Source organism: Botrytis cinerea, chromosome 8, assembly GCF_000143535.2.
Source record: "Botrytis cinerea B05.10 chromosome 8, complete sequence".
NCBI classification, from domain to species: Eukaryota; Fungi; Ascomycota; class Leotiomycetes; order Helotiales; family Sclerotiniaceae; genus Botrytis; species Botrytis cinerea.
In genome coordinates, this window is record NC_037317.1 from 1,153,320 (window position 1) to 1,176,314 (window position 22,995).

The window sequence follows — 22,995 nt, forward strand, 5'->3', positions numbered from 1 at the left end:
TTGGCTAAAAATAAAGTGATAATGAATTTTGGGACGGCAAATTGCCATCTGATGGATAAGGTACAAAAGGGAATCAAGGATATGATATGGCCTGTAGATAGCTCATAGTGAAATAAGATCAATTGCCACAAGTTAGACTTTTTTGCGGGTTGATTTGGGCCGTCCCCGTTTTGGTTTGACCTCGACCTTTTCTTCCTCCGACTCCTCTTCATTCTTGATATCATCGTGATCAATATCCTCACTCCCAGGTGTATCTTCAGGATCCTCTGTACTTCTATCTTCGAGCTCAGAATGGGTTTCTTCCTTTACGTTGGTATCCTGGATCTTTTCCTTCATTTCTTGTACGGCCTTTGCAGCTTCATCTTCCTCCCCATTCAAGGTCCGACAACCAAAGCATCTCCACTTCCCTAAATCTGCCAGGGATTTTGTACCAGGTGGTGCTTGACCATTGACAAGTCGACAGTTTTTGCATATCAACGCCATGCGATTCTTTGGATGTGTCTCATCCTCGCCCAACAACAAATCTAATACTCGATCGTACCAGTGTCCTTCAGCGACAAACTCTCCACTCTGAGCATATTGACCTTGTGCATATTGAGATGGACCCGAAAATGCATTTGGTGCAAATTCAGCAGGGCCTGGCTCACTTCGAGGAGCAATAGGCGATGGAGATGGAGCGATAAATGAAGGAGGGGTCCTGCTACCAAGTGGTTGAGGGGTAGAAGGTTGACTCGGAATTTGGTTAGGGCGGGGTATATTTGCTGTCGCAGGTGGGCCCATGCTTGTTCGTGGGGGTTGCGCATCTTTATTCTTTGGAGTCTTTTTCACAGATGCAGTTCTCTTCGGTGCAGGAGGTTTGGGTGGAGCGCCACCATATTTCTCTAGAAGCTCTTGTGTGGTGTTATATTTCGTGGCAGCCTTTAATTTGTCGATGGTTTTTGTTCTCTCAGCTTGTTGTTCCTCCAGACGACGCGCGATGGATTCAACCCTGTATTCATAATATCTCGTAATGCCACTTCGAATGAGATAGATTCTAATGACTAAATCAGTATATGATCAAGATAATACGTTTCTTTGGTGGTACTAACATCAAGGGGCTTCCCGCAAGACCAGTGTACTCCAAGACTGTCAAATCCTTCCAGCCGATCACTAAAAGTGCTATGACGAACACCACCATGTATGCAAAACTCGAATATAATGTCCATAATGCTTTCACACGTCTGCCACGAAGTCTCCGAGAATCTAGCTGTGACTGTGATTTCGAAATCTTCTCTGCCAACGCGGACAGTGTTTTTTCAAAGGAGGCAGGAGAATTATCCTCGCGCTACGAATAAGATTCAGGTTAGTGGACGGCCTAAACGGACAAGTTCAAGAGGAAACATCGCATACCTTCCAGGGCCACAGTGAAACCATTTTAAAGTACGCTTTCGGAATTTGATGATCGTAATAGGAGTTGTGTGTCACCTCATATTGACGTTCACATCAATAGGCAGGGAAACGGTAGATGAAAGGAACGAGAGTGTTCTTGGTGGGAGGGGATAGATTTCCAAGGTAATAGCTTCGTCACTTTTGGCAGCTAAGCTAGCAAGCTGCTGACTCCTAGGACAAGGCAATTTCGGTGATTGGATGGACGGAAAGCTAATCAATCCAGTCAACCCAATTGCTACACGCACCCAGCAGGTATATATACATCCATACGATATATATAGTACTCCTTACCCTACTCGGGATCGCAACCTCAGGAACGCGAGAGGGGCTTCGAAGGGGTAAAGTGTCCACGGATTTGGTTAAAGCTCCCTTCTACTGCTAGGGGGTATGGAGTCTGCCGAGCCCCGTCGGGCCGTGACACCCCTATAAAACATGCACTCGTGGGTAATTATTACGGGCATTAGAAGCATTTCGAAGCATTCGACATGGCACCAAATTGCACCAAACTTACCCAAGGGCTCTAGAGAGTATTGCAAGCATTATCATTGCCTCTTTGAGCGGACGCACCAAGGACTCGTATTGAGGTACGTTTCTGGCCCATGTATCCATATATCCATATATCCATATATACCTGGGTGCCAACCTAGCTGTACCTACTCTGTATGCAAAAAGCATCCAAGGTAGGGGTATAGATACGGGGTAAGAAGAGGTTCAGTCTTATTAGTCGTGAGCATTGTACGTGCTGTGCTGTAAGGCTATGAGGCGATGCGGCTATGAGGTTCTCGCTTTGTCCTTTACGACCATCATCTGTCTCTCATGTACCTAGGTAGTTTTAGAAGTTGACAAGTATTATTATTGCCATTGTTAACATTATTATATCTTCACTTTCTGCTCAATTCTCATGCAATACCATTCCCTTCCAAGCGGCTGATTATGATCATTAATGCTTCACGAATTCACTTGTGTCCAAAGTCCTCTTATAACCTTACAATAATTTATTAATTGTCTAAAAAAGTAAAGACTCCCTCAACCCACCATATGTGGAAAGAATGTTCCAGGTAAGTTCACTCTTTAAATATGGACCGCAACCTTGCAGATAAATTAGCTGACGAATTCAAAAGAGACTTAAAGCTCAAATAGATACTCGTATCGAAGAAGAAAAGGCACGATTGAGCGCAACCAATCCCAATCTTCAAAGATCTGCCTCTACATCCTCAACCTCGAGACGATCCGCCAACGAATCCCCTTCAAGAAAGCCACGAAAGCCAAGGCCAAAGGACGATAATGAGATAGGTGGCAGAGACCCAGATCCGGCAGAGTTTGAATCTACTTTTGTAATTGAAGACGATTCTGAACCCTCAACTCGAATTGGGACTATGGCGGGAGATGCGAATAAGCAGTCGGGCGGCAGTTCTCCTGCTACCAATGGCAGCGAAAAGACTACAAATGCCACTCCAAGAGCCTCTGCTGAGCTTTCATCAATAGAAGTTGAAAGAAAGCTGCGAAAGCTGGAAAAGATTGAGGGTCAATATAAGAGTGTGTTTCATTCATATGGTTTCAGTCTACGATTATTAATGCCATATCATAGTTCTCCTCGATTCTTATCGAACTGCACATGCGCGTAATAAGTTTATTGAACCTTTCGAAAAAATCCTCAAAGAGTATACACCTATCGGCTCCATTCAAGAACCTGATTTGTTGGCTGGATATCTCAATGCACAGAAAGAAGAAGGCAGGTTGGTGAAGGAGGAACTTGCGCGTGTAACTGCAGATTGCAATGTTCATAAAAAGAAGTACCTGGAGTCTGGAGAGCAAAATGCTAGTCTTCAGGAAGAACTCACATCGCTTCGAAACGCTTCTACTATTGGCGGCGAAAGTTCCGCTACGGATCCCACGGAAACCCCAGGGAAGAATGCCAAAGAAGTTTCGTCGCACGACGATGAACTGCCAAAATTACAATCGGAGATCAAAGCTAAGGCAGCAGAGATCGACGACTTAAAATCAAAATTATCTTCATCAGAAAAGGACCTTTCCGCTGCTAGAGAATTGGCTTCAGGGCTAACGAAAGATCTGGAAAAAGTAAAGCTCGAGTTGAATAATTCTATCAAAGAGGTCAAGGAGGCTGCCGGACTTGCCCAATCCCGCCAAGAACAATTAGATGTCAAGGAGGGAGAGATTAAAAAACTTAGTGATAAGGTACAAGCAACCGAGAACCAGCTCGCCGAAGCCAAGAAGTCCTCGGAAGCTGAACAGAAAGAGCATTCGGAGAGTCTAGACAAATTGCAAAGCGCTGAAAAACAGCTCGCCGAAGCTAAGAAGGCGTTGGAAACTCAGAAGGGAGAGCAATCAGAAACAATGAGTAAATTGATATCTGCGGAAACAGAAAAAGCCAAACTTGAGGAGACCTTGGAAAAACAAAAGAAGCTGAGCTCGGATAGTTATTCAGTTCTCCAATCGAAACTCAAAGATCAAACTTCCAAGGCAGAGAAAACCCTCAAGTCCGAGTCGGATGCCCGTAAAGATGCCGAAAATCAAATTAAGCTCCTCAACAATCAGATCAACCAACTCAATGAATCCAAGAAGAAAGAGTTAAAGTCTCAATCTGATATTCGAAAAGAAGCTGAACAACAGAAGAAGGATCTCGATGCACAAATTGAAGAGCTTACCAAATCAAGGGATCTCAAAACTAAGCGCGTGGAAGAGCTTGAGAATGAGATTGAAGTAATGAAATCCAACGAGGAAGCACCCCCAGCAAATGAAGAGGTTCCTTCACCCGAGCCAGTCACAGCCTCGACACCAGCACCTTCTGCATCCAGTAGGAAGAAGGCCAAGAAGAAGGCGAAGAAACCTGCTACTACCTCTGCTAATCAAGAACCTGCCTCTGTCTCTGCAAAGGTACCTGATGTTGATGCTACTATCTTGCAAGCTGAAATCAACAAACTCCAAACTGAGATTGCTGACAAGGACAAGCAAATAGAGAAATTACAAGTCAAGCGCAAGACAGAGGATGATCTCAGGGAGGAGATTGAAGATCTTCAGGATAATTTACTTCTCATTGGTCAAGAATGTGTAGTCGCTAAGGACAGAATCAAGGAACTTCAGACAGAGAAATCTGATCTTGAAGAGAAGGCCAACAAGTTAGAGGCTGAGATACAGAGTCAAGAAAATGGAAAGACAGCTTCAGACGAAATGGAAAAAGAGAAAACTGCTCTAAAAGAGCAGCTTGCCATAGTAGAGTCTAAGCTACAAGTCCAGGCCGATTCCAACGTTGCGGCTGAAGAAAAACTGACTAAGTTGGAAGAAGAGAAGACTGCCCTTGAAGAAAAGGTTGGGAGGTTAGAATCTGAAATCGAAACTCACAAGACGGCTTCAGCCAACCTAAATTCTGAAATTGAAAGTCACAAAGACGCCTCGGGCAAACTACAAGAAGAAAAGATTGCTTTCGAAGAAAAGGTTGGCAGCTTGGGATCCGAAGTTGAAAGCCACAAAAAGACTTTGGTCAAGTTAGAGGAAGACCTCAAGAAGAAAACATCCGAGTGTGAAGAATTAGAGTCAAAGTTCAGCACGATGAAAAAGGATCTTGGTGCCTCCGAGCAATTGGCCACATCACGTTATAAGGAGATTACGGATTTGAAACAAATCCTAGAAAGTGCTCAACCCGAAATGAAGACTTTGCGCGCCGAGAATGCAACATTGAAGAGTACCAAGGACGAGTTGAACACCCGTACTTCTGAACTGAGAAGGCTAGAAGCACTCGAGAAGGATTTGAAGGGTGAAGTTACTAGCTTCAAGAAGCAGATATCCGAGAAAGACGATGAGATCCGATCTTTGAATGAGAAGGTTGTTCAAGAGACGAATGGCCGACTTCGAGCCGAGAATGAAGTTTCCACCGCACGTCGTGATCTACGAATGTCCGAGGCTGCAAAGGTTCAGTTGGCAGCTTCAGGTGAAAAAGCTAGGGGGGAACTATCCAAAGTCCAAGAAGAAACCGGAAAGTTACGCACTCGTGTTCAAGATCTCGAAGGACAGGTTTCAAAACTATCCACTGAGAATAAAGAGCTTCGCGAGGTGGTCGAAATAAGAGGTTCTGAATATAAGAACGTGCAAGGAATGCTTGATAGCTTGAAAAGTCAAGAAGCAGAGCTGATTGCACAGTTGAAGCAGAAAAGAGAAGAAGCAGAGAGTCTCGAAGAAGAGCTCGGTGACGCCCAAAGAAATCTAAATGACCGAGTTCGAGAGTGTGAGACTATTCGTAGACTCATGGCCGTTGAGAAAGAGGAGAAGGGAAAAGCTGAAGCCAGGGTTCGGGAAATGAGAGAAGAACGCGATCGAGCAGAAGATGAAGCCAGCACCAATGCTCGTCGCAGATCTCGAGAAGTAGATGAACTCAAGACCAAGATCAGAGATTACGAGCGAGATATTAAGCGAGCAACTGATGACCGAGATGAATTTGAGCAATCACAAAAGGAGCTCAAGAGACGCCGTGATGAATTTGAAAGTTTAGCCGAGAAGTCATCCCAGGAAGCTGAGGAGACACGCTTGGCAATGAGCGAACTCCAGAATACTTTGAACAGTACCGAAAAACAACTACGTGCGGCCGAGAAACAGAAGGCGGATACCGGAAAGCTTCTCGAGGACGCAAACCAACGATATGAGAAACTTCAAAAAGAAGTCAAGTTATTACAGATGAAAACATCCAGATTAAATGACGGCTCTTCGAGAACAAGTATTGAGTCTGGAAGATCCAAGAGTCCGGCCAATGGCAGGAAAGATGCTGGCGCCACACAGACAGACGTCAAATATACAAAGGCGGTTTTGTTAAAGTTTTTAATGGAAAAGAATAAAAAGATACAGACGGATTTGATCACGACGATTCTGGCATCATTGTTACAATTGGAAAAGTATGTTTAACCCCTACTACCTCTTTTACTTTCTAGTAATGAATTCTTTATTTGGAGTTTAGAGGATTATTTACTAATTTATTGAACTGTAGAAAGGATCAGGAAGATTGGATTGCGGCGATTGCGACTTGGAGGTGAGTTGGTTTGATTTGATGGGTTGGTAGGTTGGCGCTGGAATGGAGGTAGAAGGAAGCACTGGTGAAGTTATGATTTCGGTATGACTTTGAGGAAGTGGTATTTTTTAAATGAAGATTTGTATATTAGAGGGAGGTTTGGGGAAGTAGGGTTGGAATTGTGTGGTAGAGTTGGTTATTGGGTGTTGAGAATAGCAGGGGGGAGGGAGTATTCTTTTGGGGGGATGAGGAGATGAGATGAGATGAATTTCCAGAACGGGAGTTTCTTGGATGATTATGAGGATAGAAAGAAGGGGAGAAAGGAAGAGAGAGAGAGAGAGAGAGAGAAATCAACGTTGTATATCATTGTGTTGGTGTAGTACCCTAGTATTCAGAGTATTTCTATGGTCGCTACACGCATACATACATACATATTATACAAATTACACAAATACACATCCCTTCCCACTAATAATAAATACTAAACGCTCAACCAACCCCCCTATTCCACATTCCTCCACTCCTCTCTCGCCTTAAACCCAAACATCTTAACCGCCGCCTCTAAACTCCTCTCAATCGTCGCGCTCCCATATTCCCTCATCTCCTCTTCATACATTTCGATACCATCTTTCGCGCCCCTTTCCTCAAGTAACCGCACGAGGTTTCCCGCATCGCGCAGCGCAGTTACGCAACCGGATGCGCCGGTGGGAGGCATGGCGTGGGCAGCGTCGCCGAGGAGCGTGATGGTGGGGGTGCTGGGCCAGGAGGGGAGGGGAGAGGGGTGCGTGGAAATGGGGAGGAGAGAGGTGAGGGTGGGGGTTTGCTGGTGGAAGAGTGGGTGCAGGGTGGGGTGGAAGTGGGTGGTTAGGGAGAGGGAGAGGGTGTGGGGGGAGGAAGTGGAGAGGGCGAGGGGGGCGAGATCGATTTCTTGGGTTGTGGTTACCCAGTATATGTATGGGGTTGAGAGGGTGACGGGATCGGGATGGGGATGGGGATCGGAGGAGGAGGTGGTGGTGGTGGGAGGGTTGAATGTGATGGGTTCGAGGAGGGTGATGGATGGGATTGGACCGTCGGGATCGCGGATTATAGACATGCCTTTGAGCATTGCGGATGGGAATGTAGCTGTGAGGTCGGGGGAGAGAGGAGTTTTGCCATAGATGATACGACCACCTGTGTCGAGGGGAACGTGGGATGGAAGGAATTGTTTCCGAACGCGGGAGTGGACGCCATCGGCGCCGACGAGGAGAGTACCGGTTGCAGAGGTGTGGTCTGAGAAGGTGATGGTGATGGAGTCAATACTATTTGTAGTATAGTGAGAAAATTCCTTTCCGAACGAAACGTGATTTTGCAATCCGGTCAAGAGGACATCGCGCAAGACGCGACGGTCAACCGTGCGAGCATTTCGGAACATGGGAGGGGGTCCCTTGCCCTGTTGTTGGGGTTGAGGAGGGAGGATCTCGCCCGTCTGAGGATCGGCTTGGGCGCCGGGCCCGAGACGCGTTTCGGCGCATGTGTCTTCGAATAGCTGGTAGATGTCACGGGGTAGACATTGCTGTAGAGCATCAGTGCCTTCGGAGTGGATCCGGATTCGATAGCCTTGCAATCTGTAATCTGATGCGTGGTCTCGCTCGTAGACGTGGAAATCTATGCCGGCTTTTTTGAGGCCTTGAGCTAGACAGAGACCGCCGAGGCCTGCTCCTGCTATCAGGACTTTGGGTTGTGACATTCTGGAGTCGGGATGCATATGCTTGACGAAAGAGGTGTTTGTGATGGAGGTTAATGTATTGTCAATTTTAGCACTGCAAATCACAATGATGAGGAAACCGACAGCAATCACTCAAAGTTTGAATGAGATGATGATAGATTTAAGAAGTAGAAGAAGCTGGCATTGACAGTATTTGTACTCTTCCTACGTTCCAACATCAAGGCAGAATTGCTCCTCGGATAGACATCTCTGTTGCCTGCTGCACATTTGCTGAATCCGTATTGGAACGATAACAAATCGGTGCCGTCGACATAGAGTCGGTCCCGTTTTAATCCACGGAACCGATCTAGCTAGCTTGTGCACGTAGAAGGACTTGCAGGGACAATGACACCGAGATGAAGCGAGCTTGGATCAGATAGTGCTTGAGGACTTCAAGAAGCAAGATATCGGTATCTTATGTCCGGCCGAGAAATAACCGTGGATATAAGCTGCTCGGGTCTATGATTGGGTTCTGATACTTGTTGCCCAAACAGAGCTGGATATAAATTTCTCATATTCAACTGACCTCCTGACTTACGGGAGAGGTTCGAATCGTTCGAATCGTTCGAATCGTCTTTTGGTCATGAGTGACTTTCAAATGCAAGATGGCCCTTGTCAGTGCGTGCTGGAATCGATTTGGATGATTCTGATTTCGAATGGCCACACTCATGGGATTTCTAACCGCCTAAAACATGTCTAAAAATCAATCACCAAACAGGCCCAAAACCCCCCCGGATATCCTCATTGGGAAGAAATGACATCGGGATTGTGAAATTTTTCACGTCACGTCACGCCTAGCTATAGATGGTAGAAAGTCGGTCGTGTACTTTCGTTCCTAACATCTTGCCAAATAATGCGATGCGATGCGATGCGGCAAAAGCTGTAGTCCACGCTTTTCCGCACGTTTTCGCATTCCGAACTGGACGTGGAAGAGGTGGTTGTTTTTGTGGCCATGCATTTGTTTACTTATTTGCTTTTTCGACATTTTCTCAGCACGGGGCTGGGTATGTCTTGGATTGCCCCTCCTCGGATGTGAGATATGAGGGGCAAGGCTTTGGATTCAGGATTCATCATCGAAAGGTGTGATGCTTTTTTTTTTTTTTTTTTTTTTTTGCTTTTGGTTATGATATGGTGGTTTATTCGAGAGATGCACATGTCAAATAATTGAAGGATCGGGAAGGATTGAGAAGGAGTCCGGAATCGGTGAGGTTCCTGGTGTGGCTTGGAAATTGATGGGCATTGGAACAAGGATACGATGCAGTGACAGCATCGATGGCGGTTTTCCTTTGTGAGGATGGATGCTTCGATGTGGTGTGTAGCTGCAATGGATGCTGATATATATCATAAGTCTTCACGTGAAAGGGTCCAGAGGAGATGGAGCGATGCGATGAATTATTTTGATCGACTTGGATTCTACAATATTGGACATTGGACGAACGATGAGTGGGTGTTGAGTGTAGAGCGTAGATAGAGTGTACGGAGTAGGTGTGAGGGGTACGTTCTCGCTAGTACTAATGGAAGTGTAGTGTAAAAGTATAGGATTCACATTTGCAGTATCTTGTACTTGGATCTTCGTATTTACATATTGAAACTCGAGATGAAAAGAATTAGATAAGTTATTGGCGTCTTTATCTTTATTTGAAAGGCCGCGTACATGGTAGGTAGACGAGGATTATGATTACTATCCAGACATGAAGAAGATTATCATCTAGACCGTGCTAGCAGTGTGAGGAGAGTAGTAAGTAGCACGAGGTAGATCAACATCTAAAATTGATAATTCATTTGTTACCCCTCCTTCCCTCGTTGCCTCTCCCCTCCAAGATGGCGCTCCCGAGACCCCTTTACCATACCGGATGAATGAGTGGGTGGATGAACTCAACTCAATGATATCAGAATCAGAATTGACCTAAAACGCTCCGTTCGTGCTATTCAATCTAGATCCCATTTTAGTTTGAATCTAGACAACTTTACAGGTTTTAGACAATCTAGGACAGTATAGTAACCTTCATGCTCTGTTCTCATTGTGAGCTTTTCCTTTTATCTCTCGCGCATCATCACATCATGCTTCTTCTTCTCTCTCTCCTTCCATTCAGCCTCCTTCTCACTGCCTCGTAATTCTCTGTGCCTCTTCAGCTTGACCCATTCAATTGATTTGCATTTCTCCATAATTTGACACACCGAAATATTGATGTATACGGTCAGGATAACTATATGATTGCTTAATTCTTGTTTCTCTACTTGGCCATGTTATGTTTCAATTCTTTCCTACCATTTCATATCGCTCCCCTCACTTGCCCATCTCGTCCAATCCTTATTATACGTGACTATTCCTCACGGTACGATTGATGTATGCATATAGATGTGTACATTTAAACCCCAGATAAAATACCTAGATGGTGTTGCATTCTTGTTTGGCCGTTGCAAATTCCCACTCACTCCCCACTCACTCCCCACTACTCTCTCTCGTTGCATTCGATCCAATAGGAGGTGTAGGAGGTATAGGAGGTACAGGAGGTATAGGAGATAGAGACATTACATATCGTCACTTGAAAAGATCCAGCCTGAGATTTAGATGCTCGCTCACCCACCTGCAACCTATCACCATCTCTCACCTTTTGCCAAAGAGGCAAATATTGGAGAAGATCCAATCATCAAACCATCTGGGCACGCTGGGCACAAGCAAGTAATAATAGCAAGTACATGGATAGACAGGAATCGACTTAACTTTATTGTTATTTTGGGTCGAAGCGCCCTCCTATCAATTCGTCATAATGCAAATGAGAGCAAAGCAAGCACGCAAGTAAGCAGGCAAGTTAAAATTTGACTACCCACTTGCTGGGAGTCCTCCTCCTCGTCGGCCTCTTATATTACTCGAGTATCAAGTTGCGGTTGCTATTGCTGCTACTGGTATTGGTATTGCTATTGGTATTGGTATTGCTATTGCTACTGCTATTGCTACTACTGCTACTGCCGCCACCACCAACTCCCTTCTCCTTCTCCTTCTCCTTCTCCACCTCCACCTCCTCCACCACCCGTAAATAAAAAAAATCCAAGACTGGCCAACTCGCTACACGCTCGGGGGAAAGGTTTACATCGATCTACTTATCTACACTTTGCTAGCAGTCTATACTTATCACGACTGCTACGCCTATCACCATACATCATATCATTCATACACTCTTACATCTATCTATCCCATTCACTTCTTCACCTCCTACCGACTATCTCTTTCCTCTTCCCTCTCACCTCTTCCCTCTCACCCACCACCCACCACCCACCACCCACCACCCACCTCCACTCAAATCCACTCACAATCAACTCCACCAACCCAGCTAATAAATGCCAATACCAAATATCAATACCAGTACCCTTTGACCATCTACCATCCACACCCATTTCCAATCCGAATCCTCTCCCCTTCTCCATCAACAAGAGCAGTCAGTCAGTCACTCAGCCCGTCAATCCGTCAGTCCGTCAGTCCGTCAGTCAGTCCGTCAATCCGCTGCAGAACAATTCACCAATACACACCACCCACCCAATACACACACCACCCATTCCACACTAACCCACCATCTAACCACCACCACCAACCCACAACCGAATAATGAACGGAGATCGGATAAAGGCGTCTGCAATTGCTAAAGCGAAAGAATCTATAACTAAAAATTCAAATGCGCATGCTATGAAAAAAAGAAAGAAAGATTCATTAAAGCCAATCATCACAACCGAGCAAGACTCTGAATCTTCCAAAATGGCTTCTGTTCAAGCCCGTGCAGGGTAAGTCACCCAAAATGTCCCACTTTCTGACCTTCCAACCCTCCTTCTGTGTTTAAGATGCAGCGCCTCGAAATATAAACCACCCTCCCCCTCCAACAAGGTCGCGCAAAAATGCTGCACTTCACTTGTATTCATTCAAGATGATGAGTTCAATGCTTCAAAATTTGCTAACTAAAATCGATGATGGAAATAGATCGGCTTCGGGAACAAATCGCGATCCATCATCGTCTTCCTCGAGAGAAGACGCTGCGGAGACGACTGCCGACGAGGAAGACTCTGAAGATTACTGCAAAGGAGGCTATCACCCCGTCCAAGTGGGTGAAAACTTCAAAGATGGCAAATACACCGTGGTTCGAAAGTTAGGATGGGGCCATTTCTCAACAGTATGGCTTTCCAAAGACAACGTCACTCAGAAACATGTTGCTCTGAAGGTTGTACGATCGGCAGCGCATTACACGGAAACCGCCATAGACGAAATCAAATTACTCAATAAGATCGTTGGTGCTAAGCCAGATCATCCAGGTCGAAAGCATGTCGTTAGTCTGTTGGATTCTTTTGAACACAAAGGTCCAAATGGCACGCATGTGTGTATGGTCTTTGAGGTTCTGGGAGAGAATCTGTTGGGTTTGATCAAAAGATGGAACCACCGCGGAATCCCCATGCCTCTTGTTAAACAAATTACAAAACAAGTTTTGTTGGGTCTGGATTATCTACATAGGGAGTGTGGCATTATACATACAGATTTGAAGCCTGAGAACGTCCTGATAGAAATTGGTGATGTGGAACAGATCGTCAAAACATTCGTCAAGGAGGACACGAGCAAGGACAAGGAAGATAACAGAAATGGCCGAAGGAGACGGCGAACCCTTATTACTGGAAGTCAACCTTTACCAAGTCCACTGAATGCTAGCTTCAACCACGCAGATTTGATGAGGTTTCCTGGCAGTAATCCAGGTTCCCATGGAAGTATAAACGAAATGCTAAACAATAGTAAATATACTCCATCGGAAATCCCTGGCAGTGGACAGTATTCTAACGGTTGGTGCCATAGGTCGTTCTAACAATTCTTCGCCCCAAAAAGAAAAGGCAGACGAGGAGAACCACGGAACAAGGGAAAAGACTGCGTAAGTAGCTACCTTCATGCCATCACATACCGCTTCTAACTTGATTCTAGCGATATTCTTACAGATAAGGTCTCTGGCATATCACTCGACAAAAATTCGGGCGAGAAGAAAAAGGCAGAAGATGCAAATCAATTCGATATAATATCAGTCAAAATTGCCGATCTGGGAAATGCTTGCTGGACTGGACATCACTTTACAAATGACATTCAAACAAGGCAATATCGATCACCAGAAGTCATATTGGGCTCCAAATGGGGTGCTTCTACAGATGTTTGGAGCATGGCTGCTATGGTATATTGATGCACTTCCCCTTTCCCAACACTATAGCTAAATTTTGCAATCATCAGGTCTTCGAACTTATCACTGGTGATTATCTTTTCGATCCTCAATCCGGGACCAAATATGGCAAAGATGATGATCACATTGCTCAAATAATCGAACTCCTGGGACCCTTTCCCAAATCCCTTTGTTTATCTGGCAAATGGTCACAAGAAATTTTTAACCGAAAGGGCGAATTACGAAATATTCACCGATTACGACATTGGGCCTTACCAGATGTGTTGAAAGAAAAATACCATTTTAAAGAAGATGAAGCGAAGAGAATTGCAGAATTTTTAACTCCGATGTTGGAGTTGACACCAGAGAAGAGGGCAAATGCCGGAGGAATGGCGGGTGCACCGTGGTTGGAAGACACGGCGGGCATGAAAGGGGTGAAGATTGAGGGTTTGGAAGTAGGGAGCAAGGGCGAAGGAATCGAAGGTTGGGCATATGAGGTCAGGAAGAGATAAGAACTAGCGATATTCGAGAATGATAGAGTGTAAGGATTCCTTTCTCATGAAACTCAGGCGCAGATGATTGGGGTGGGTTGGGTGATGGGTCATCTGTTGGTGGTCATCTTATGGGATTGGATTCACGCAATTAAAGTCTAGGGTGTGGACGGGATGGGGCGGTGCCATTTGTCATGCATGTAGTATGGTATCACGAACCACGACTTTTTTTTTTTTTCACATATTGGTATGAATGAGTAGTGAGATATGAAATGAGATGATGGAGAATGACGATGGGAATGGGAAAGGATGCTATGGTATGTTTGTCTGTATGGATGGATGGATGGATGGATGGATGGATGGTGTTGGTTGGGAAAGGGAGAACGAATGGATTACTAGGAGGAATGGAAAAGGAAATTTATGTGAAGGAAATGGTTATCGTGTCTTGATACTGTCTCTAGATACTATTGATACGTGATGATGATCGATCGATCGGTTTGAGAGTGGAGTGGAGAATATCTTATTGGGTTGTGGTGGGATAGTTGATTGGTAGGTAGGTAGTAGGTATAAGGCAGTAGGTAGAAAAATATATGGGACGATTTATAGATGGTTATATATATATGTCTTTGGGCGAGAATGGGATGTGATGTGATTATTCGAATGTGTGAGCTTGTGTATGCAGGTGCTTTACAATACGTAGTAACATGCAGCATGTAACATGTGGTTCGAGCTCCAGAGAGTAGGAAGCAGGTAGACTAGCTGTTATGTATAGTATACGTATACATATACGCTGAAAAGTGAAATGATATCTATCATAAGCTAGCATTCCACTACTTCGTTCATGACTCCCAACTCCTTGACTCCTGTGCTGGCTGCTATTGTGGTATCTAGGTAGGATGATGTAAAGATCCTGCTTCATGTATTACCACCCATCCACCCATGCATGCATGCATGGATTCTGACCTCTTTCCTTGCCTTGCCTTTCCTTTCCCTTCCCATCCAGCGTGCCTGCCTAGGTACCTATCACAAAAATATCAAGAAACTATTCCAAGCCATATCTAATCTCGCTACCCCTGATTGCCCAAGTAGAACACTATTCCAAATATCTCCTATCCCCCTTACTCGGACTTCTCCCCTTACTCCTCCCGCGGTTCTTACTCGGACTCCTCTCGATGGTTTTAAATTCCATCTCTCGCTCTCTGTTTCCAAAAGTGCTTCGCTGGAACAATGCTCTTTGAGCAGTTCCTGCTCCGGTAGGCCAGGGCTCATACGGACCGAAATGTGATTGGGGAGTTTGGGGAATTCCCCAGGGATTTGGTTGGCCGAAATAGTTGGGGTGTTGGGGGAGATGTTGCTGAGGATGGGATTGGGGTTCGGGGTGAAAGATGGGGGGTTTGGATCGGAACATTCCAAAGGCCATGTTGTTGACGGCGATGGAGAGGGTGAAGATCAGGGCTACAAAGATCTAGAGGTCGATGTTAGTTTGTGGATAGAAAGGGGATGGGGGAATGTAGGAAGGAGTAAACGTACCATGGCTTTATAGCTGATAGGCTGGATGAAACTATCCAAAATCTCTGCGAATGTTTTCGCACTGATTCTAGCTCTTCCGACAGCATTGGGGTCCATAGACATGCAAGCATCCCAGTTGTTACAAACAGTTTCCAAAGCAGGTAATCTCATGCTTGGTTCACATTTGTTTTCTGTGTATTGTTTTGCGCAATTGGCCATCTCCGATAGAACTTCCGCGGTGGCTTTTTGAGATGCTTGGTCAACGTCGCTTCGGATTGTAGTCCAGAATGTGTAAACCCCAAACATTATTAGTCCGACGACAAAAGTATTGAGCGTTAATTGAGCGTAGTAGGAGAGAATGTTAGGAAGATTGGGTCGCGACTCGATACCAGATAGGAAGGAGGAGAACCAGCCTGGGTTGTTGCCCGCTTGCCTTCCTTCAGTCGATCGACTATTTGGTCTTGAGTCTCCCGACTCACTCTCTGATTCCGAAGCCGATCCCTTCCTATGATGTCGCACTATTCCCATCGTTTCATCTTCTCGTTCATCCCGATGTTGACGCTTTCGCTTTTTAGCTATAGGTTGGCCTCCCAATTTCATTCTGCGCAAATCACTACGAGCGCCAGGACTAGTTCCTTTGTAATTTGTGCCATATTTGCCAAATAGCGGTTTGCGTGAAGAAGCATTTGATGAAAAGGCCGTCATGGTTTTGCTGGAGGTTTTGGGAATCTCAGGTGTATCCTCTGCGTCGGCAGTTTCGCCGGGTGAAGATTCGATTCCCGAAGCTTCGGAGTATATATCTGAATTATATGGTTTGCGGGGTGTTGTGAATGCTGGATTTCGAAATGCTGGAGCTGGCGTAGAATTCTGTGCTAGGAAAGAATTGGTCGGTTTGGCAGAATCTAATTGCCTTATTAGTACGCATGTAACTTTTTGTTCGACGGTACGAAAGTGAAGATACTCACTGTTGTCAAGCTGTAAAGGTTTGAATTGTAGAAAGGGTGATTTTGGGTCCATAGGGCCACCTTTCTCTTGCCATTCAAAGTCCATAGGACCTTCGCCCGTCCTTCTTGAAGTGTTACTCCACATTGTATTATTTCTTTGCTAGCTGATAGCAAAATTTGGAGCTCAAACGTGAAGATCTGGGGAAGTGAGATGATACGGCATTTAGAAAATCCAAAGTAAACAAAGAATCGGCGCTCCTGAGGCAACCAAGATTTTTCCGATTCAACACTAACCTTAACATCCACTAGCTGGATTTGACAAAGCTTCAATCCATATACAACTTCAGCTTGGTACAACGCGAGTTGCGACGAAACATTTAATATAATTTCTTCGCATCTGTCCAATTCTACAACAACCACTACAACTCAAGATCGATACCATATCGACAATCGACTTCTGATTGACGCGCGGACAACATTTTGAAACAATTCAACGTCGAATAGATAATACCACAAGCTTCCTTTGTCCTTTTTCACAATCTGCAAATATGTCGGATTCCGACCTCGATTCAAAGCCTACCACGCCCCTTCCAGAAGCTGGAAATGATGCTGGAGATCCAAACAGACCCATTTCACAAGAACGGGACACACCAGAACCTCCTGTGGCCAACCCAGATCTCGACATGGATGATTTAGATAACGCAGAGGACGGCGGCGCTGGATCCGATAATGAATCAGATCTTTCTGATGTCGATGAAGCCAATTTTGATGATTTCGATGCAAGTAAAGTTGCTTTGGATGAGAGACCCATGGTTGGTATCGATGAGGATATTGCGAAGACGTTGAAGGCCAGTAAGCGCAAGCGTGCGGAAGGTGAAGCAAAGAAGCCAAAGGAAGGAAAGCGAGATAAAAAGAAGAGGCCGCGCAGAGACTCGGATGAGGATCCCGATGGAATGGAGATTGATGGAAAGAGAATCAGAAAGCCCAAGAGAGTTGAGGGTGAGGGGAAGGATAGGGATAGAACCAAGGAGCGAAGAAAGGCAACACCAGAACCAGAAAATGATGAAAATCTTACGCCGGATGAGAGGAGACGTAGAGCTTTGGATAAGGCTATGGATGCTGCGCTTAAGAACCCAAACAAGAGAAGAAGAAAGAAGGATGAAGTGGTATGTACATGTTTTCTATTCTGAGAGATATAGGATCTAACTTTGTGGCAGGATTTGGAAGAAGCTTTCGATGATGAAATTGCAGCGTTGAAGCTTCGAATGGAAGAAGCATGTCAAGCCGATAATGCTGCTCGAGATGCCAATTTACCCGCAACTAGAAAACTTGAAATGTTACCAGAAGTCGTCGCTCTTCTCAACAGAAACACCATTCAACATTCCATCGTCGACCCCGACACCAACTTCCTACAGTCCGTCAAATTTTTCTTGGAACCATTAAACGATGGAAGTCTTCCAGCATACAACATTCAACGTGATCTCTTCCAAGCACTGGCGCGTTTACCGATTGAGAAGGAAGCACTTCTTAGCAGTGGGATTGGTAAGGTTGTTCTATATTACACGAAGAGCAAGAGACCAGAAATTCAAATCAAGAGAATTGCTGAAAGATTACTGGGAGAATGGTCACGACCAATTTTGAAGCGAAGTGACGATTATAAGAAGCGTAAGGTCGCGACAAAGGAATATGATTTCCAGTATGTATATTCAATTCAACACATGTTGTTTCTACTAATATCCTCTTCAGAGCCGCACAACTTGCAATCCGTCCCTCCGGCTCTCAATCTTCGCAAATGCCTTCCTCCCAAAGAACACAACTCACGGCCCGTGATATCGAGCGTCAACGTCTTCTCGCACCAAAAGTCATTAGCAACAGAGCTAGAATGGAAACTTCAAATACCAGTTATTCGATCGCTCCTAGAAGTAACTTCGATCCAAGTAGAGGGTTGGATCCATCTTCCAGGCCTATTGGTGCGGGTGGTGTAGACGCCTTTAGAAAGATGACGGCGAAACAAGGGAAGAAGAGATCATAAGGCTGACTGTGCAGCTATGGCGATCGTGCGATCGAGAGGACTTGTATTATTGAATGAAGGGAGAAAGGAAGGTATGCAAGGCGTTTGTAACTTCGTCGGAATGCTAACATAAAGGACGTTTCATGGGTATCATAGGAAGGAATAAAGAAAGAACGAAAGAAAGATAATCATGCATACGCGGCGTATACTAGGTAGTCATCTAAATCAAGTCAATTCGGATCACAAAATTGAGAACTTCAATGTATCCATCCATCTCCTAGCGCATGTACTTGAACTTTTGTTTCTTTGTTTCCCGAGTGCGAATTGGAAAGTCGATTCGAGAATCAGATGATCCTCAGGAGATACTCACATATACACCCAGTAAACGAAGCCGGGTCCGAGAACATATTGAAGATGATGACTGACACAAGCGAGGTCGTTGTTTCATCACAATAGATGGATGGATGAAGGATAGAAATTACAACGTCTCATCGCATCGCATTGCATCGCATCAAAGCTCATCTAATATTGCAGTACCTCAATCTTAATAATGTAACGAACGGAACTAGTTCCTCGTCTGTACCATTGCTTGAGCCCCCTTTTCATACCGCAAACTTCGTATAGAATGGGCCTCGTTTCTTGGATGGAATGTATCTACTGAATTTTTATTCACATAGGCGAAGTCCGTCTTACGAAAAGTGAAGAGCTGAAGGTTGGAAAAATGAGGGGATTTTGAATAACGTGATTCGGATGCGAGAGATCCGAAAGTTACCTATGGCGGTGTTGGGAGGTGCATTCCGTAGTTTTCCGAAAAATGGTTACGGGCGTAGTGGGTCATTGGATCTAGTAGAAGTTCTTTGTGCTTGACATTCGTGTGTCTGGCTATTGGTGCTTGGATCTTGGGTTGGCTATTCCGCGGTTTTAGTGCCGGTATTTGCTTTCGGCTTTTTGGGCTTGCGTCCTTGTCTTACTGACATGATTGGTGAGAGGGTGGCGTTGAAGTTGCAGGTTGGAGAAGAAGTACTCGAGTCGCGGATGTGCGGATCTGCGGATCACTTGGATTAGTGAACTAATACTGCGCGGGTCGGGCCAGTCCTTGAGCTAGGCAGAGATAGGGCAGAGATGGGTGACATGTATGTCGGTAGCTACTAGCGGAGTCATGGATGGTAGTATGTCATGGTGAGATGTAGCTAGTCTGTGTATATGTGGGAGCATGGACAAGTGGATGCTAGTATTAGGGGATTGTGAATAGCGGTCTGTTCTTTTGAAAGAGGTTATTGACCTTTAGATGAGCCCTTGGATATCTTTGCATACTGTTCGTTCCAGTGTTCGGAGCGGAGAAATCTTAAGGGGAGATGAGTATCTCGGCTTTGCTAGGGGATTCGGAGGATTCAAAGGAAGCATGATTTAGAATAGACGCTAAAGACAATGAGCTCGGCCTGATGTCTGGTAAAAGGTCTAAATCCTCATTTCTAGCACTAAACTATTCATTGTCGTATCAGCTCAAGTTAGTCATTGACAAGAGCACAGTATCACCATTTGAATAGAGTAGACCAAATCACAAAAGTTGTAGATGAGGAGAGAGAAAATGTGCTTAAGAATCTAATTCAGATTTGATTTTGATTTTTCTTCATCAAAATTTCCAGCGAGCAAACCACTGTACTGAACTTTCTGAAAATTTTGTAGAAATTTCCGGGTATCCTTTTGCTGTTCCGCTAAATCCATTCATTCCTTGCCTTTCCTTTTCCATCATTGTTCCACGAATAACGCCTGTTCCAAAGTGTCATGAAAATTTTCGATTTTTTTCTGGAAAAATCCGCTCCAAACACCATTTGTTCTTTTTACAATTCTTCCTCCCTTAAAGTTTTCATTACCTCCTCTGACTTCAACATTCGTAGCACTCGTAATTCACGAGCCCCACACTAGTGTTCATGATCCATATCTTCCTCTTTGCATCCCGTTGGTTTGTTGCGGCGCCCCATTTTGGGACTGACTGGACATGACTAACATTTCGAAAGCTTCAATGCGGGATTTAAGAGCTGCGTTTTCTTTTTGGAGGTATTTGTTGCGTTTTTCGAGATGGTTGATGTATTCTGTTGCTTTAGATAAGACAGTTGCCTGTTAAATTCATTAGATTCGAAGTTTTACCAAATTGGATGTCTGAAAGAACATACCTTATTTAACTTATGTGCTGGAGTTAGACCTTGTAAATCTTCCTCCTCGTCATCCCCATTAATATGATCATCGCCGTCTTCCTGTCCCCTCGAACATTTCCTGGTCATTACTCTCAAACTAGGTACGCTGTCCCTTAATAGAGCAATTTTATCATTCAAGTTCGTTCGGTATCGCTTCTCGATCATGTTATGGGCGGTCTTCTTGATGGGTGGGTGACGGGCGGGCACCTCATCTTCACCGTCGGAATTCGAATCTGAAGAACAAGCTGATGATTTGCGTTTCAAATTATTAGAATGATTTGAATTTGACATTGACTGGCGTGTGGGTCTGGAGATTGGAGAATGCGATGGCGAACTTCTGGAAGAGGTAGGAGAAGTGGGATATGCAGAGGTATTTTGAGCTTGTTGAGGCATAGCAATAGCGCGAAGTTGAAGTTCTTCTTGAGGAGTAAGAGTGCGGTTATAAAGTATAGATTGCTGCTGCTGAAGATTGGGGATGGTTTGTGCGCGACGGAGGTTGATATTTGAGTTCATTTGGGGTCGTGCCCAGGATAGAGGGGTGGAGTATAAACCATCCCTAGATGGAATATCGATAATTGGTGAATTCATGAGATTGCTTGGTGTGGGCTGGAATAGTTGTTCTCCCGCGTCGACTAAATTGTCGTCACCAAACACTGCTGCTTCGTCGATACTGGAAAGATTGCGGGAAAGCTCGAGACCGCTCATATTAGGCGAGAGGGGCTCAACTTTGAGTTCTGGGAAGAAATCTGAGGTGGGTGATAAGGCTGCTTCAGTTGGATCGTCCCAACGCATCCAATCCTCGAAGGTACCGAAGTCAAATGCTTGGCCTGTGGATGATTTGCGGTTGGTATTCTGGAATGATTCTTCTTTGGGGAGTATATATGAAGGCTTGGAAAAAATCGGGTTGGATGAGGTTGGTGATGGAAGAATGGAGTCACAAGAGTCTGAGTTATTGACAAGTGCAGGCTCACTATCCCAGGTAAATGGGGAAGTGCTCTGCTAAAAGAACCAGCTGTCAGTCAATGCTCCAGTGGGGTGATTGTTGGAGGGGAGAAGATGAATAGAGGGCAATTGCAAAAGGTGGAATTTATCCACATGACATATCCGAAAGACCCGGATAACTTGAAGAAGTTCTTGCTTCGTAGCCATCATTGGCTTCGTGTTGTTCTTAGTTTTAAAGAGACAGTATACTACTTACTTCAGTTTGCTGCCGTGACAATGAGAAGTAATCGACGGCAGGCTTCTGGCAAATCACACTTGCCATTGGGGAGATTGATGATACCAGTTTGATTTTGAAGTAAGTCGAAGCTTACACCTTGATAGATATTATAGTTGAGCTGGAGCTCTGAAGGAATATATCGGAGGCTATGTTGTTGAGAGAATGCCGAGGTTGTTAACACAAAGCCCGACAAAGGAAGTGATTGTGAGTAAGGTATCTGATACTATGGTTGATGTAAAGGATTATCCTTGAATTGAAGTAACGTGTTCGATTTGTTGATATTTTGATATCTTTATGATCTGGTTGTGGCGTAGAAATGACGGTTGTATTTGGGGTATGGTCCTTTAAATAGAATGGTAGAGGGGGTGAATCCTCACAATTTTGATATAAAATTTGAAAAGTATCAATGACCATGTGGTAACAAGACGTTTCCAAACTTTCAAGCCTCAGTACCGGTTCATCTTCGTTATCATACGAGTATCACGATTTGTATGATGTGATGTTAGAATGAATTGTGGAGATCGAAGCCGAATCCAGACTTTATTTTTGCTCACTGAACATAGGCGGGGGACTCCGGCAACATTGAAAGGTAAAAGAATGTAAGAAATAATTTGAGAAGCAACAGAGAAACAACTGGGCACTGCTAGAACTAATGTATTGGACGAGCAAAGGCAATTAGATGGAAATAAAAGGAAACACTTTGTGGAATTAGATGAAAAAGAATAGAATAGAATGGCAAGCCTAATATTGAACATACAGTAGTACCAGAATAGTAATAGGTAGAAATGCATCCAAGGTTTCATACAGCATCAACGTGATTCGATAGGAAATCTGCATTTATGCATCAATATCAAGCTTCCCAAGCTCCTAAGCAAGCACAAGAATGAATCAATCAACAAATTGGGCAATTCATGGTTGAGTTGCTTGGATATTTCGGAATTAGATGTACGCATACAATCCATTACTTACCGGACCCCAATCCCGTATGAATATTTCTAATTCCGTAAAGCTCCCCGAATGTCATCGAGATCCCAAAATGGAGCCGTGTCTATGACTTTGTGTGTGGTTTGCATAGAAGAGCAAACAGTTGATTGGCTAATTGAAAAGGTTGTATACCCTGGGTATGAAGTTATGAGGGCAAGGCACATGCCTTCGGCTTCTCTTTTGGTGAGAATCAATGGATATTCCTTGGGTTAGAGACATTATCGAACTCGAAATGTGTTAGGATGTAAGTTTTCAAATGCTATAACTGACGAGAATTTC

General features: G+C 44.6%; 7 protein-coding genes across 8 annotated transcripts; 3 read left to right on the forward strand and 4 right to left on the reverse strand.

Annotated features, from left to right (window-relative positions):
- Position 1: 1 nt before the first annotated feature.
- BCIN_08g03020 (hypothetical protein) lies at positions 2-1,760 on the reverse strand. Its single transcript, XM_024694551.1, has 3 exons — positions 1,390-1,760; positions 1,089-1,324; positions 2-1,033 (listed from the first exon to the last, which is right to left on the reverse strand). Exons 1-3 carry the CDS (start codon positions 1,411-1,413, stop codon positions 133-135), a joined length of 1,161 nt encoding a protein of 386 aa, XP_024550341.1. The 5' UTR covers positions 1,414-1,760; the 3' UTR covers positions 2-132.
- Positions 1,761-2,253: 493 nt separating this feature from the next.
- Bcimh1 lies at positions 2,254-6,660 on the forward strand. Its single transcript, XM_001554636.2, has 4 exons — positions 2,254-2,486; positions 2,550-2,964; positions 3,017-6,329; positions 6,422-6,660. Exons 1-4 carry the CDS (start codon positions 2,478-2,480, stop codon positions 6,465-6,467), a joined length of 3,783 nt encoding a protein of 1,260 aa, XP_001554686.2. The 5' UTR covers positions 2,254-2,477; the 3' UTR covers positions 6,468-6,660.
- Positions 6,661-6,799: 139 nt separating this feature from the next.
- BCIN_08g03040 (hypothetical protein) lies at positions 6,800-9,834 on the reverse strand. The gene has a single exon (XM_024694552.1). The coding sequence runs from the start codon at positions 8,166-8,168 to the stop codon at positions 6,945-6,947; it is 1,224 nt and encodes a 407-aa protein (XP_024550342.1). The 5' UTR covers positions 8,169-9,834; the 3' UTR covers positions 6,800-6,944.
- Positions 9,835-10,888: 1,054 nt separating this feature from the next.
- BCIN_08g03050 (hypothetical protein) lies at positions 10,889-14,475 on the forward strand. The gene is made up of 5 exons (XM_001554630.2): positions 10,889-11,963; positions 12,157-12,953; positions 13,015-13,087; positions 13,138-13,378; positions 13,435-14,475. Exons 1-5 carry the CDS (start codon positions 11,791-11,793, stop codon positions 13,873-13,875), a joined length of 1,725 nt encoding a protein of 574 aa, XP_001554680.2. The 5' UTR covers positions 10,889-11,790; the 3' UTR covers positions 13,876-14,475.
- Positions 14,476-14,491: 16 nt separating this feature from the next.
- On the reverse strand, positions 14,492-16,566 carry BCIN_08g03060 (hypothetical protein). The gene is made up of 3 exons (XM_001554629.2): positions 16,329-16,566; positions 15,385-16,265; positions 14,492-15,319 (listed from the first exon to the last, which is right to left on the reverse strand). Exons 1-3 carry the CDS (start codon positions 16,450-16,452, stop codon positions 14,948-14,950), a joined length of 1,377 nt encoding a protein of 458 aa, XP_001554679.1. The 5' UTR covers positions 16,453-16,566; the 3' UTR covers positions 14,492-14,947.
- Positions 16,567-16,619: 53 nt separating this feature from the next.
- Positions 16,620-18,824, forward strand: Bcspn1. Its single transcript, XM_024694553.1, has 3 exons — positions 16,620-17,473; positions 17,525-18,003; positions 18,054-18,824. The coding sequence occupies exons 1-3, from the start codon at positions 16,856-16,858 to the stop codon at positions 18,337-18,339; spliced, it is 1,383 nt and encodes a 460-aa protein (XP_024550343.1). The 5' UTR covers positions 16,620-16,855; the 3' UTR covers positions 18,340-18,824.
- Positions 18,825-19,886: 1,062 nt separating this feature from the next.
- Positions 19,887-22,995, reverse strand: BCIN_08g03080 (hypothetical protein). Of its 2 annotated transcripts, XM_024694555.1 has the most exons (4): positions 22,702-22,995; positions 21,712-22,563; positions 20,493-21,509; positions 19,887-20,436 (listed from the first exon to the last, which is right to left on the reverse strand). In XM_024694555.1, exons 2-4 carry the CDS (start codon positions 21,775-21,777, stop codon positions 20,248-20,250), a joined length of 1,272 nt encoding a protein of 423 aa, XP_024550344.1. In that variant the 5' UTR covers positions 21,778-22,563; positions 22,702-22,995; the 3' UTR covers positions 19,887-20,247. The 2 variants fall into 2 exon arrangements, with proteins under 2 accessions (XP_024550344.1, XP_024550345.1); XM_024694554.1 differs by having other exon boundaries at positions 21,712-22,995.